This window comes from Lipotes vexillifer, unplaced genomic scaffold (genome assembly GCF_000442215.2).
Source record: "Lipotes vexillifer unplaced genomic scaffold, Lipotes_vexillifer_v1.1 scaffold1122, whole genome shotgun sequence".
NCBI lineage: Eukaryota > Metazoa > Chordata > Mammalia > Artiodactyla > Lipotidae > Lipotes > Lipotes vexillifer.
The window spans coordinates 555,209-567,879 of NW_006798649.1; the positions used below are offsets into that span (position 1 = coordinate 555,209).

Sequence of the window (12,671 nt, forward strand, 5' to 3'; positions counted from 1 at the left end):
GCAGCCTCACCCCACTCACCGGCCGTGCAGACGGGGCAGCCTCCCGGACCTGCTGGGCCAGCTTGGCCAGGGTACTGACAAGCCAGCACTGGCGGTTAAACTCCTCTCTCAGCCCCTTGCCACAGCAACACAGCAAGGCTGCCAGCAGATACTGGTAGCGGATGCTGAACTGAGAGTCCTTGAGGCCGTCTTTCAGCAACCTACCAGGCAAAGGGAGGGGGGACGTCAGAACACTCAAAGGATAACAGGCAAGGGGGGGTGGGGAGTGGTCAGACCCAGCTCCAACCCCCTGGAAAACCCACCCCAAACTTGGGAAGGAAAACAGGCTCTGGATGCAAAACTTATACAGAGGTGTTCAGCCACATCTCAGTCTGCCCGTGCTGTCTTTAAATAGGGCTCAAAGCCCTTCTGCATCTGGTTTCTCCTTGCATTTCTGCCGTGTGTGGGTGGAGGGGAGGGCCAGGGATGATCCCCACTGCGCTTACATGCGGGTGAGCTGAGAGCCCCCGAGGAAAAGGCGCTGGCCCAAGGCCACCTGGTAAGTGAGACACATACTGCAACCCAGATGGCTCAGCTCCCCACCCTTGCAGGCATAGAGTAAAACACTCCCAAGTGGAGGAGATGTGTCCACCTCTCTCCTCTTCGGGCACACAGTTTTACCAGAAGAAGTAGTGAGTCACTCTCAAGTCAGAGACAGCTCGTTTCAGGAGGAAGCGCACCAAGGGGCTGTCCAGGTAGCACTCATACTTTAAGGCCTGTGTAGGAGACAGGGAACAGGAGGCTTTGTTGACTGCCTGTAATCTACACCAACTGCTAACCCTGCAGGATGCAGTCTGTCTTGGGGTCCTGGGGGTGGGACCATCAGAGCTGGAGGGAAGGCCAGCTCACCCACCTGCACGAGCTGGGGCAAGTAGTCCAACAGCTCAGCATCAGAGAGGGAGCCGATCCACTGCACAGCCATACGACGCACCTCCTGGTCTGGGAACCTGCAAAATAGAGCCCAGGACCCTGACAATCCAGCCACAGGGTCTAAGGCACAGAAGTGAGCAAGCACCCTCACACCTGGGCCTCAGAGCCATGGGTGAAGAAATGGCAATGACTCCCAGAATCTGCCAAAGCCACTAGAAGAGTCGTAAGCACCTTTTCTGGATTGCAACCCTTGAGAATGGCCCTGGCCCACGGTCAGAGTCAGCCTTGGGCCATGGAAGCCACTCTCACTCCCTGTATGAGTTAAAGAAAATGGGACAAAGTCCTCAACCCCACTCCCAAAGATCTCTTCCTTGACTCCCACCGTGCTAGAAATGCCATCATCAAAGAGCCCTCGTGAGGGTCAAAGCATTATCATTTCTTGGTACCATCCTTTTAACGCAAAGCTTGCCAGGCAAATAACAGAGATCATGAAATTATATATAAGCCAGTACACCTAGCCAGAATTAGTTTAGCAGAGATTAACAAAACCTTTGCCTCAGAAAGTCCTGAAGGCAAAATACATGGATCAGGTACATTTTAATTACTAAGAGTGGGAGAAAATAAACCATTCTAGGGGTTTGAGACTGGGAGCCTGTGTCCCCGGAGGAACGAAGGGAGAGAGGACTGTAAGAGCAGAACTAAGTGATAAGGTTTGGGTTACACAGGTGTGTGCATATGTCAAATCTCAGCAAATGTACACATAAGGCTTGGGCATTTACTTATATGTAAATTTTGTCTCAAAAGAAAAAAACGTAAACAAACATTGAGCTCTATCTAGTTAATGTTATGCTTGCTAAAGTATTTAGGAAGGAGTTATGAGGTCTCAATTTACTTCAAAATGCATTAAAAAATAAGATGTTTTGATGGACAGTATGTACACAATAAAGCAAATATAACAAATGTGGGGGCTTCCCTGGTGGCACAGTGGTTGAGAGTCCGCCTGCCGATGCAGAAGACACGGGTTCGTGCCCCGGTCCGGGAAGATCCCACATGCCGCGGAGCGGCTGGGCCCGTGAGCCATGGCCGCTGAGCCTGCGCGTCCGGAGCCTGTGCTCCGCAAAGGGAGAGGCCACAACAGTGAGAGGCCCGCGTACCGCAAAAAAAAACCCAAAAAATAAATGTGAATGGTTAGAATTTAGGTGGTGGGAATATGGATGTTCACTATTAAATTCTCAGTTTTGTTGTATGTTTGAAAAATGTTCATAATATAACATGGGGGGTGGGGGTGGAATAAAATAAAGAAAGGGAAAAGGAGAAGTGGAAAAGCCCTGAATTTCCACGCCCACTTGACCATTCTCCCCAGGGCTGGCCAGGTCAGTGATGGGCAGTGCCAAGCCCTGGCTTCTGGAAGGACACGTGGTCAGGAAAGGTGGGTGTTACAACTCACGTGGCATGCAGGAGCCCCAGGGCATCCTGGTGGTTCATGTGGGTCCACTGCTTCAGGAGAGCGTAGATGTCGGGCAGGCAAGCCCACTCCCAGCTGGGGGCGCTAGCGAGCACCAGGGGGAGTGAGCTCACCTCTGAGTGGCAATAATACCGCTTCTCCCACAGGCTCTTTTTGTCAGCATCAGTGAGCCTGGGGGTGGAAGTGGTAGGGGGAGGTGAGAGAGACAGCAGAGTCAGCCAGAGGGTAAGGTACTCACGCTCCAAGAGAATGCTACACACTCCAGTTCAGTGTTGCCAAACTTTGCTGCACGTTACAATCACCTGAGGAGCTTTATAAATGCCCCTTGTCCAGGCTACACCCAAAACCAATTAAGTCAGAATGTCTGGGGAAGGCAGGCATCGGTAATTTTAAAAATATCCCTAAGTGATTGCAATGTGTGAAGCAAACTCTGGGAGCCAGGGTCCAAATCGCATCTTTGATCCTTGACTCAGGGACATCTCACACCAAGGCAGCATGCAGGGGCCAAGGGCACCAAATCTGCTACCCCTCCTGAGGATGCCCCTCGGACATCACTCCCAAGTAGAGCCACCAGAGGGCAGTGGTCCCCACTGCTCAGGGTCTGGGCAGCTGAGAGGCCTCCTGGGGCTTCCTGGGGCCAGCTGGAGGTTTTATAGGACCTGCAGTTAATTGGGCCTTGCCTGAGATCAGGTGTCTAATGGGAGAAGGGAGCTGAGGGGCTAATGAAGCAAGGCGTCAGCAGAGGAGTGGGGGCAGGGGAGGTCGGCAGTCACTCAGTGATTCTGGCTGCCCTGGGTGAGACACGAGGGAGAGAGATGAGCCTCATCTCTCTCATTTCCCCCAACCACCACATGCAAGGGCCATGCAGGAGCCAGAGAGGTATAGGAGAGAGCAGGCCGGGGAGGAGCCCAGATCCCACCAGCTCCTCCAGCCTCTTCAACCCTGGTGAGAGAAGCAGCCCCAAGGATAAGATCAGCTTGGACTCGCTTACCCCTGACAGCTGCCAGCTTGCCTTGACACCTGATCCTTTTTGGAAAGTGACAGGGCCAGAGAAATGCAAAGGCTGTGGGTGTGGAAGGGGCAGGAGGTGGGGGCAGGGTGGTAAGCATAACGGCCAGCTGCCCCAATGGACAGCAAATAGTACACAGCTTATCTGGGGGTGGGGCAAAGCTCTGGTCCTCTTGGCAAGCTGATTCTGGGCCAAGTCCCCATCGTGGGGATGGGTGTTCCCAGATCTAATATCCTGCCTGTGAGCTCTCCACTTTGCCTAAGGTCAGCTCATGAAAAACGTCTGGGGGCTGCAGAGCCCTCTGTCCACCACTTCCTGCCTAGGCAGCAGTGCCCACCCTATCCCACCTCGACTCCCAAAGCAGGAGGACAGGGACCTGCTGGGAGGTAAGAGAAGGTCAGTTAGAACTCGAGAGGCTTAGTGGAGGCCCGAGTCACACATGGGGGATGCCCTGGGCCTCACCAGTACAGGGACTCCTTCTGCATGATGTTTTTAAGCACGTGTTGGTCTTCCTCCCGGAGGCTGCCAAACTCATAGCGGGGGCTGAACTTGTCTCCAGCGGGGCTGGTGAACTTGATGTCGAAGGCTGAGGTGGGAAAGTCAATCTGGGAGATGACAGCAGGGAAGTGAGGAGAGAGAACAGGAAGCTGGGTGGGGCTGCCACCTACCTGGGTCTCCAGTTCTTCTTTTACCCACCAGCCTTCCTGCCTCCCTTCCTCCCTCCCTTACCCTCAGATTCTTTGTCTGTAAAATAAACTTGTTGGACTTGGTGATCGCTAAAGTCCCTTCCAGCTATAACTTCCAGCGAAAAATGAGAAGGAAACAAAGAGAGAGAAAGAAAAACGGTCAAGTGAGGAAGAGGTTGGGCTGAGATGCATCTAGGTGAGGGGACTGGCCCCAGGCCAAACTCTGAAGAGAAGCGTCATTAGGCTGAACCACTGGGAGCCTCCACGCCGAGGTTGGGGAGCCTTCAGTGTGGTCTTGGAGGGCACTACTGCCTGATGGAAAGTGGGACCACATGCCAGGTGAGAGCTCTGCCAACTCTGAAGCCTGTAATGTTGGGTTCCCTTGCTCTCTGCTGCCATGTTCATCCTTCTAACATGGATGTCAGAGCTCAGGGAGCCAGTCCTCAAAGGGAGTTCCACATTCTTTCATTCAAGAAATGTTTATTGAACCCTAATATGTACCGAGCATTGTTCTGGGCCCTGGGCACAGAGTAGTAAATAAGACAGATAAAAACGCCTGCCTCTTGGAGCTTTCATTCTGTATCCACTTTGATATTCCATATTCTGTACCAAAGCATCTCATGACCACAAGAAAAGGAACCAGAAACGGTAACTAGACCTTGGACCGGACCAGCTCCTCCTCCTGTCCCCAGAGAATGGGTCCACCCCACTAGAGCACTGAGTGGCTGTGGGGAGGGCTTCCCCATGGGCCCCAAGAGGGGATGGCTCAGATTAGTAATATTAGGGTTCAATATAAGGAACTCTGAAGAGCTGAGCCCTGGTTGGCAAGGGTCTCAGACCCTGCCTTCAGACTCCTTGAAATCAGTTAACCTCAAGGAGATGGGACATAGCTTCCGCAGAACTTATCCTCCCACTCCGGGTCTAACCATGTTCACCTAGTTGCTTCAGTCTCATCACCCCACGCGCAAAGTTCTGCACTTTCTCCTACTGCCCCAGCCCGAACCTCAAAGGGAAAGCATGGAGCCAACTCTGGAGTGGTCCTGATGGGTCGGTGGGAGGGAGAGGCTGGGGTCTCACCTGCAGGATGACACTATCTGGCTGATGGAAATTAGGTGCACTCCAACGGGTACTGGGGCTTTCCTGTGTTGCTGGCCATAAGCCCAGAAGCTTCCGGCCACAGGTCAGGACTCTAAGGAGGATGGAAGGTGGGATAAGCCAACAAACCCAGTCGCTAAGGAGATGGTCCTCCTCCCGCTCTCCCTATCCAAAACTCTGCCTTTTCTGCTTGAAGCCACTGGCCAACTCCTCTCTCTCATTCTCCCCCACAGACCACGGCCTTCTCTTTCTTCCAAGTCCTATAAAAACCCACCCCCTCCAGGAAGCCTTCCTAAACTAACCACACCCTCCCTGGTCTGGGTGACCTGGTGGCAGGGATGCCTTCATGATGTAGAGAGCTGGACTGGATGACCTCTAAGGTCCTCCCAATGACAAGACCAGATGACGCTGCCTGAGCATGCATGTCCGTGCCCCTTCCCACCAGTCCTGCCCAGTAGCTCTTGATTACATCAACTGTGCTGGCCACCAGTCCTGTGCCTTGGTCCTCTCCACCAGGGCTGGGACCCTCTGGACTCTGCCGGTGAGCCCCACCTGGCCAACCTGCCCAAGGGGCATTGGCCCATGCAGCAGCCAGGCCTCTCTCTCCCGATCCCCTCCTCCCTGCCAAGGCCAAGCTGCCCTGGGCCCACATACTGCCTGAAGTTGAAGAGCGGAGCAGTGACCCAGCCCAGGGCTTCGGGCACCCGCCGCTGTTTATTGGACTCCGAGGAGCTCCCGGGTGGGGGGATGGGCAGAGCATAGAGAGTGGCACACAGCAGGGTCTCCCGAGGCAACCGGTTCACCTGCACAGGGAAGCAGATCCTAGGGAGGACAGGAAACCAAATCAGGAAGTGCCACCCCTGTGGCTTCCAGGGCCAGGTGGCCCAGGAACTCAAGATGAGGCTGAGAACCTGGCTTCCCGATATGCTCCCTGGGTAAGCCTTCCTGCAGAACCAGGACAGATCCCAAACTGCAGGCAAAACCTCCACGCGATGCCCGCAGGAGCACAGTCTGTATGTCTTTGCAGCCTCTTGGTAGAGTAAGACAAACAGCCTCTGATTTGAGGCTACCCACAGTGACCAGACAGAACTCACTTGGCCAGAGCCACCTAGAGTTCAGGTGTCTACATGCCCCATACTGTCAGCCATACTCCTTCCCTTGTTTTAGGATTTCTGCAGTCACTGAGAAGTTGCTCCTTTTGACAATCCTTCCCCATTGAACAATCCCCAACCCTCCCCCACCTCTTTCGGCTGAGAGCAGCCAGAAGCAGCAGCAGGATCTCTGCCTCCAGCGCACCCTCCCCCTCGGCCCTCCCACCTGTCTGTCCTCCCATGTCCCCTTCTTCCCCTAACCCAATGGACACAAATAGTTTGTTCTCACCCCGAAACATTTTCAAAGCCAAGGGGATAAAAAGAAGGGGCTCCTCCAAGTCCCTGGGTGGTGAGAAAGCAAACTGGCGGGGCCCAAAGAACTGACACGGAAGCCCTTGCCAGTACCCAAGCCCAGATGGTCTCTCCCGTGCTCCCACGCCTGAATCACACCCGGCTACTCCCTCCAAGTTCGGGATAAAGACCTGGGGTGGGGTGGGTGGAGAGGGGAGGGGAGCTGTGGGAAGAGGGAGGACCCACATTACCTTTTGGGGAAGCTGTCCCTGGGCCAAAGTCCATACTGTCACACCCTTCTGGCCAGCCCAGGGCCCAGCAGCTTTTATGCCAGAGGGCACAGAGGCAGGGCGGCCACCCCCAAGGTTAGCAGTTTCATGATCAAGCAGCCTCCCTCCACCGCTGCCCCTCACTCCTCCAGGGGAATCTCCACGTAAGTGAGGCACTCCCTCCTTCCCGCCAGACTGGCGGGGCCCTGCTCTGTCCCAGCTGCCTCTACCATGGGGGCCCACAGCTATAATTAGGACCCCGCCAGCAGCCAGCGTACACGCCAGGCCAGGGCTTGGCTACAGTGGCAGAGCGAGGCTGCTGGGCCTATTTTGAGAGTTAGCTGACCCCATGCTGCTACAGTGAGGGAGACAATCAGCTGACCCCACAGCAAAGGGCAGACGGAGCTGGCCCTGATCCCTTTCCTTTCACCTAAGAAGGGGCTTCCAGCTGGGCATCCAGAGAAAAAGAGAGTGAGGAACCTTTCTAGCTGAAACCATAATGCCTAGAACCAACCAAGGGCCCCTTCTCCTCAGCCCTTGGGTATATCTGGTATTCTAAAACCTCCCCCATGGACCTGCACCTGGGGTGAGTCAGGACAACCAGCAGGTTAGCTGTAGCCCTGAACTTCCTCCCTCCTGCAACCCATTCCTCAACAGCGCATCACAGGGGCTGACTCCTCCGGGCAGCGTTCCTGGGATGTGCTGATTCCAGTCCTGGTTCTGCCTCTCACAACCTTGGGCAACCACTCACACCTCTGTGCCTCAGTTTCCTCATCAGTGAAAAGGGGGACATGGCTTCACTTGTGTGATGTGTGTATATACTGGGTGCTTTTTGCTACGTGACACTGTGGTTACTGCACTGGAACGGAGCTATATACATTTAGTACTTTCACGCACAAACATCCCCATGTGTAGTCACTGTGCCGGTCACTTGGAACAGAGAAACCAGAATTGAGAGAGCTCAGAACACAACAAAGATGATAAAGAAGAAAGCATTTATCACGTACTAGGTACTGTGCCAAGTGCTTTACTTGCAATGTCTCAACTGCTCTCAAACAACCCTATAGGGTAGGCCCTATTACCATGTCCATTTGGGTTGAATGACCTGCCCAAGGTTGCACCTACGGTGAGAAAGAGAGGATGACGGCACCCAAAGCCTACACTGTACGGCCTCCTCCCACATGCCTTGGTCTTGATCATGAAGGTGCCACGGGGCATCTGGAGAGGCAGTGCTGACATGACACCCTCCACAAGGCTCTAGGAAGGATAGCAGCCCTATGGGATTTGAGGCAGAGATTCAGACAGGGAGGAGAATGAGACCACAGAGCAGGCAGCTTGAGGTGGGACATGCTGGGCTGCTTCCACACCTCTGATACCCCGTGGGGAAAGGGTCTAAGGCTCATTGTGAGGTCTGCCTGGGCTGGAGCGCTGTAAAGCACGTAGTAATTGAGGCCAGAGAATCCCAAGGGGATGGTGAAATGCGGGAGCCGTTTAATGCAGCCATCCTCAGCCTCCAAGGAGTCTCTCCTGCTCTGGTGATTGTTTAATTAAAGGACTTTATTTATACCTTTATTGCTCTAAGAGTCATAAACGTGTGAAGACAGGAGAAAAGGTCTGCCTCTCCCGTTGGCCGTCTGTAAAATGGCCCACCTCTCCCCGGATTTCCACAGACTCTCCATCCACCTATTTTGGTATCCTTGGCCTCCCCAAGGACCCTCCTCAATTTCTTTAACTTGCACTCCAAATACTGAATTTGCAGCTCTGCTTTGCACATAAGGACTCAGAGATAAGCCAGTCTGGGAAAGTGAAGCTGCGGGGAGCAAACAAGGTGCTTCCCAACTGTCTGGAGGGAGGATGGAGCAGCACAGAAAAGGCAAGAGGCACACAAACTCCTGCAATGTCACCATCGAGGCACCCTGGCCTCCATTTCCTTCCTGTTTTGCTTGGCTGATGCCTACCTTCTGGACAGCAAATTACTGTTAATAAACGGTGGTTAACACTATCTTGCGCTTGTGTTTTCATGTTTCTATTTATAACCTGTCTTACCTCATTTCCGTGCCACAACTGCCTCTGAGTTAAACAAATGTCCCCATTTTACAGTTTGAGAAACTGAGGCCCAAAGAGGCCAGAGAGAACATACGACTAGAGACAGAGCTAGAAATAGAGCCTTATTCCTATAGCTCTAAGCCCATTAGTCTTCCCTCTAGGCAGCCTGCCCTTCCAGATCTACAAGGGAGAAAGCATGGTGCCGTCTCCCTCTTCCATGGGAACTTTAGGAAGAAGGGAGGAGATGAGACTCCCTCAGACTAGTTAAACCTTTTAAGGGAGACAAGATCAAAACAATGAACTATTATTAAAACTAATGTTTATATGGTCCTTCATGGTTTACAACAAGCCTTTATGGATACTTCTCATTGGAAACTCATTAACAACTTGAGAGGTAGAAATTACACTTGTCCCCATTTAAGAGTTAGGGAAGTGGAGTCTCAAGAGTCTGAATGGCTTGTTTGGTTAGGGTTCGTGACAGAGCCTGGTTTAATCTGGGCATTCAGGAGGCTGAGAGGGTCTGCAGTGGGCACTGGAGCCTGGCGGGAGGTCTTACTGCTGGTCCCAGATGATGAGGTGGAAGAGGTACTTGGAGAAGTGAACCCTTCGGGTCTGCAGGGGGCTGCACAGCTCCTTGCCGCCATGGCTGAGGGAGCAGGAGAGGTAGAACTCTTCATAGCTACAAGAGAAAGGGCGTAGGTCAGGACACTCAGCTCCCAGACCTCATCTCAGTCACCCGAACTATGCCAAACTCCATTTCCCCTGTAAGACTCTTGATCTGTGGGACTGGAACATGGGGTCAAGGGACAGGACAGCCAAATCGGTGGGGTCAAGGCACAGGACAGCCAAATCGGATTTGCGGAAGTGTGCTCCGGGAAAAGCAACTCGATCTGGATCTCTCTGCCCAGTTTCAGGTTCCATGCTGAGCCCTTGGTTTTTCTCGCTTCTTTATTGGGAAGCAGCCATGCAGCCTCCACCTTAGAACCAGCTCCAGCCCATGGGGTGTCCGGGGGCGCGCCTGCGCACATGCGCATGCGCAGGTGAGAAGCGTGGGGGATGAAAAACGACATATGCTGAAATGAATGCCAACACATGGGAGTCCCTGCGGCTCGTGACAGGTGCCTGACAGAAGAGGTCAGAGAAGGCCCTGGTTTCCCAGGCTGCCTCCTTTGTTCTCCGCCAATCGCCCAGAGGAATACATTAAGTGAGGAACAAAGAGAGAAGGGGAAGGGAGGGGGAGGGGGGTCTGGGAAGAGAGGGGCGGGGGTTCGGGTGGAGCCATAGGCCTATTCCCCAAGGCTTGGGATGCTGGGGGACCCTGAGATGAGCTCAGGATTACCAAGTTAACGTCCTCCTCCACCCACCCTTGCGGGCCTAGGGAACTCCAGACAAAGGGTCATCTTCCACCTCCCCGCCCCCTCCCATTGTACATCTGCAGGGGAGCGCAGTCATTGGCCATGAGGCATGCACGCAGATCTGGGAAGCGGCCATCTGTCGCAGCGTCTCCATCAGCTGGCCTTGGATGGGAGGGGGCAGGGATGCCTAAGCAGCCATCACTGAGAGGGAGTGTGACAAGATCTGACCGCTGCTGCCTTTTCTCTCTCCTCTGGGATGTCCCAGCCCACGTCAGTCTCCCTCTCAGTGGGCTCATCCCCTCAGCCACAGTGCACCACAATGCCACAGATCCTAAATTTAGGACAGTGGGGTCACATGCAGACAGAAAAAGCCATCTGAAGTCTAACTCAGCTTGCTCCCTATAGGCCATTCAGCCCAGTGCTCACCTGGTAGCCCAGATGATGGGGATGCGGTGGGTGGCATAGACCGTAAAGGCCAGGGGCCCAGAAAAATGGCAGGCCTCCTGGACCAGATCATGCTTGCGGCTCCCGTGCACTGCCGTCTGGAAGTCCGCATTGAACGTGTTGCAGTACAGCTCCACCAGGTCCAAGATGGCAGCTGTCAGGGCTTCCATGACCTTCTCTGTGAAAGGAAGGGGACAGAAGAAAGAATAGTGAGGCTTCGACAAGCCCCATCTTATTGTCATGGCACTGGCTAAGATGGGATACCCTAGGACAGTAGTCCCCAAATGCCAGTCACCCATCTGTGATGAAATGAGGAAAAAGCAGGAGCATGTCACGAGCTTCTCATAAAATGACAGATACTCAATTTTAAACATTGTCCTTATTTTTAGGTATTGCTACTTATTTAGTGTAAAATGTCCTTTCTTTTAGGAAGCAGTGGGAATAACAGTTACCAGTTACTTAAAAGAAGTCATTGCTTAGTAAAATAAAAACTGATAATTCTATGTTGGTCCCCAAAATAATGCTTTTTGGTCCACGAAATCTGAAACATTGGGAATCACTGACCAAGAATCCTAGAGATATGAGCTTTGTAGGGCAACATTCTGCTTGAAAGACTTAAGGGGGAATCCTAGGGGAAAATTCTTTATCACCATCTCCCCAGGCCCCTTCAAAGTTGGAAACACAGGGGTTAGGAGCTCACAACCTACCCAAGTGAAAGTTTTTCCATCTGGAACCCAGGGCTAACTCTGCCCACCACGCCTACCCTCACACTTACATCGCCTCATCACCATCTCCCAGGGACACCACAGGAATAACTAGTAAAAATAACTAGAGAACATCTTGTGGAAAGAAATGTGCTCTCCAGCTGCGTCCACGCCTCATATAGGAAAACACATACACACATACACACACAGAGGCAGACCTGGACCCATAAATCAAAGGGGCCAGTGAGAAAAAGGAATCTGGGCAGAGACTGCAGTTTTCATCTGGATGAAGAGAGCAGCTCCCTTACCTCGGTTTTCCCTCACAGCCAAGACGGTGGGATCCTATTGGGGAAAAAGGAGAGGGAGGGGAGCTTCAGGGCCATGGCCTTTTCCGCCACAGCTGGAAGAAGGGCTTTTCACAGCTGTGCTCATCTGGACCAGACTGGACCGAAATTTGAGGAGCAGAGGTTCCCCCCAGGGAGGATAGAGTAACCGTTTGTACCAGATTCGTGTGATGGGACAGTGAACCAGACCAAGGATAAAATCACCGTGTCCACCCAAATGAAACACGCCAGCCCTCAGGCTACCCCACTACAGATCACAGCACCTATCGTGCTGGCTGGCCCCGTCTGCACAGCACACAGCCCCCACTGCGGAGTCCCAAATCCCCGGCTTGGGGCAGATTTTGGTCTTGCACCCTGCTGGGTAAGAAAACTGGCAGGCAGTGCCTCAGCGACTGTGAACAAAGCCTTTGCTGGCCTGGGATACCGGCAATCAGTCCCGGGGGGGAGATCCTAGCCCACTCTCATCCTCAGGAAGAGGTGACAGACTTGGCATCTATTTCCCAAAAACTCTGTGACTAAATGTTCAAACATAAAAGATAGAGGCTGAGAGAAGAGCCTTTTAGTAAGTGGACACCTAGTCACCTAGTTTCCGGGGAATATTCCTCTCCTCCTTCCCCACGCTAGTGCTCTGGGCCCCGTTACCTTCTGAATTTTAGGCTTCATTCGGGAAGGGCAGGGGGGCAGCTGGTTGAGAGCGTTGGTGATCTCAGGGGTTTCCACAGCGGCTAGGGCGTTGCAGATGGCCTTGACGGACTGGACCACCCTGTCGGCCTTCAGTGGAAAGTCGCCCTGTGGGAGGCGGCACAGTGAGGCTGGCAGGCTAGCACTCAGCCTCCAGCACCCACAGTGTTGAAGGAATGAGCCGGCAGGAGTAGCGGCTCATGACTCGCGGGAGTAACCAGTGGAATCCATGCTTTATTTTCAAACATCCAGCGTTAGTGAACCACACACAGCTCCTGCTGA

At 53.4% G+C, this 12,671-nt stretch overlaps 1 protein-coding gene across 1 annotated transcript in view; it reads right to left on the bottom strand.

Annotated features, from left to right (window-relative positions):
* Nucleotides 1-12,671, bottom strand: part of PIK3C2B (phosphatidylinositol-4-phosphate 3-kinase catalytic subunit type 2 beta) — a 39,068-nt gene that overhangs the window by 16,015 nt on the left and 10,382 nt on the right. Inside the window, exons 8-18 of the mRNA XM_007470660.1 lie at nucleotides 12,351-12,497; nucleotides 11,673-11,706; nucleotides 10,643-10,838; nucleotides 9,418-9,540; nucleotides 5,819-5,986; nucleotides 5,147-5,258; nucleotides 3,846-3,988; nucleotides 2,357-2,545; nucleotides 893-986; nucleotides 661-755; nucleotides 20-200 (exon numbers count right to left, since the gene is read on the bottom strand). Coding sequence (XP_007470722.1) covers nucleotides 20-200; nucleotides 661-755; nucleotides 893-986; nucleotides 2,357-2,545; nucleotides 3,846-3,988; nucleotides 5,147-5,258; nucleotides 5,819-5,986; nucleotides 9,418-9,540; nucleotides 10,643-10,838; nucleotides 11,673-11,706; nucleotides 12,351-12,497 — 1,482 coding nt within the window. The remainder of the gene's footprint in view (nucleotides 1-19; nucleotides 201-660; nucleotides 756-892; nucleotides 987-2,356; nucleotides 2,546-3,845; nucleotides 3,989-5,146; nucleotides 5,259-5,818; nucleotides 5,987-9,417; nucleotides 9,541-10,642; nucleotides 10,839-11,672; nucleotides 11,707-12,350; nucleotides 12,498-12,671) is intronic.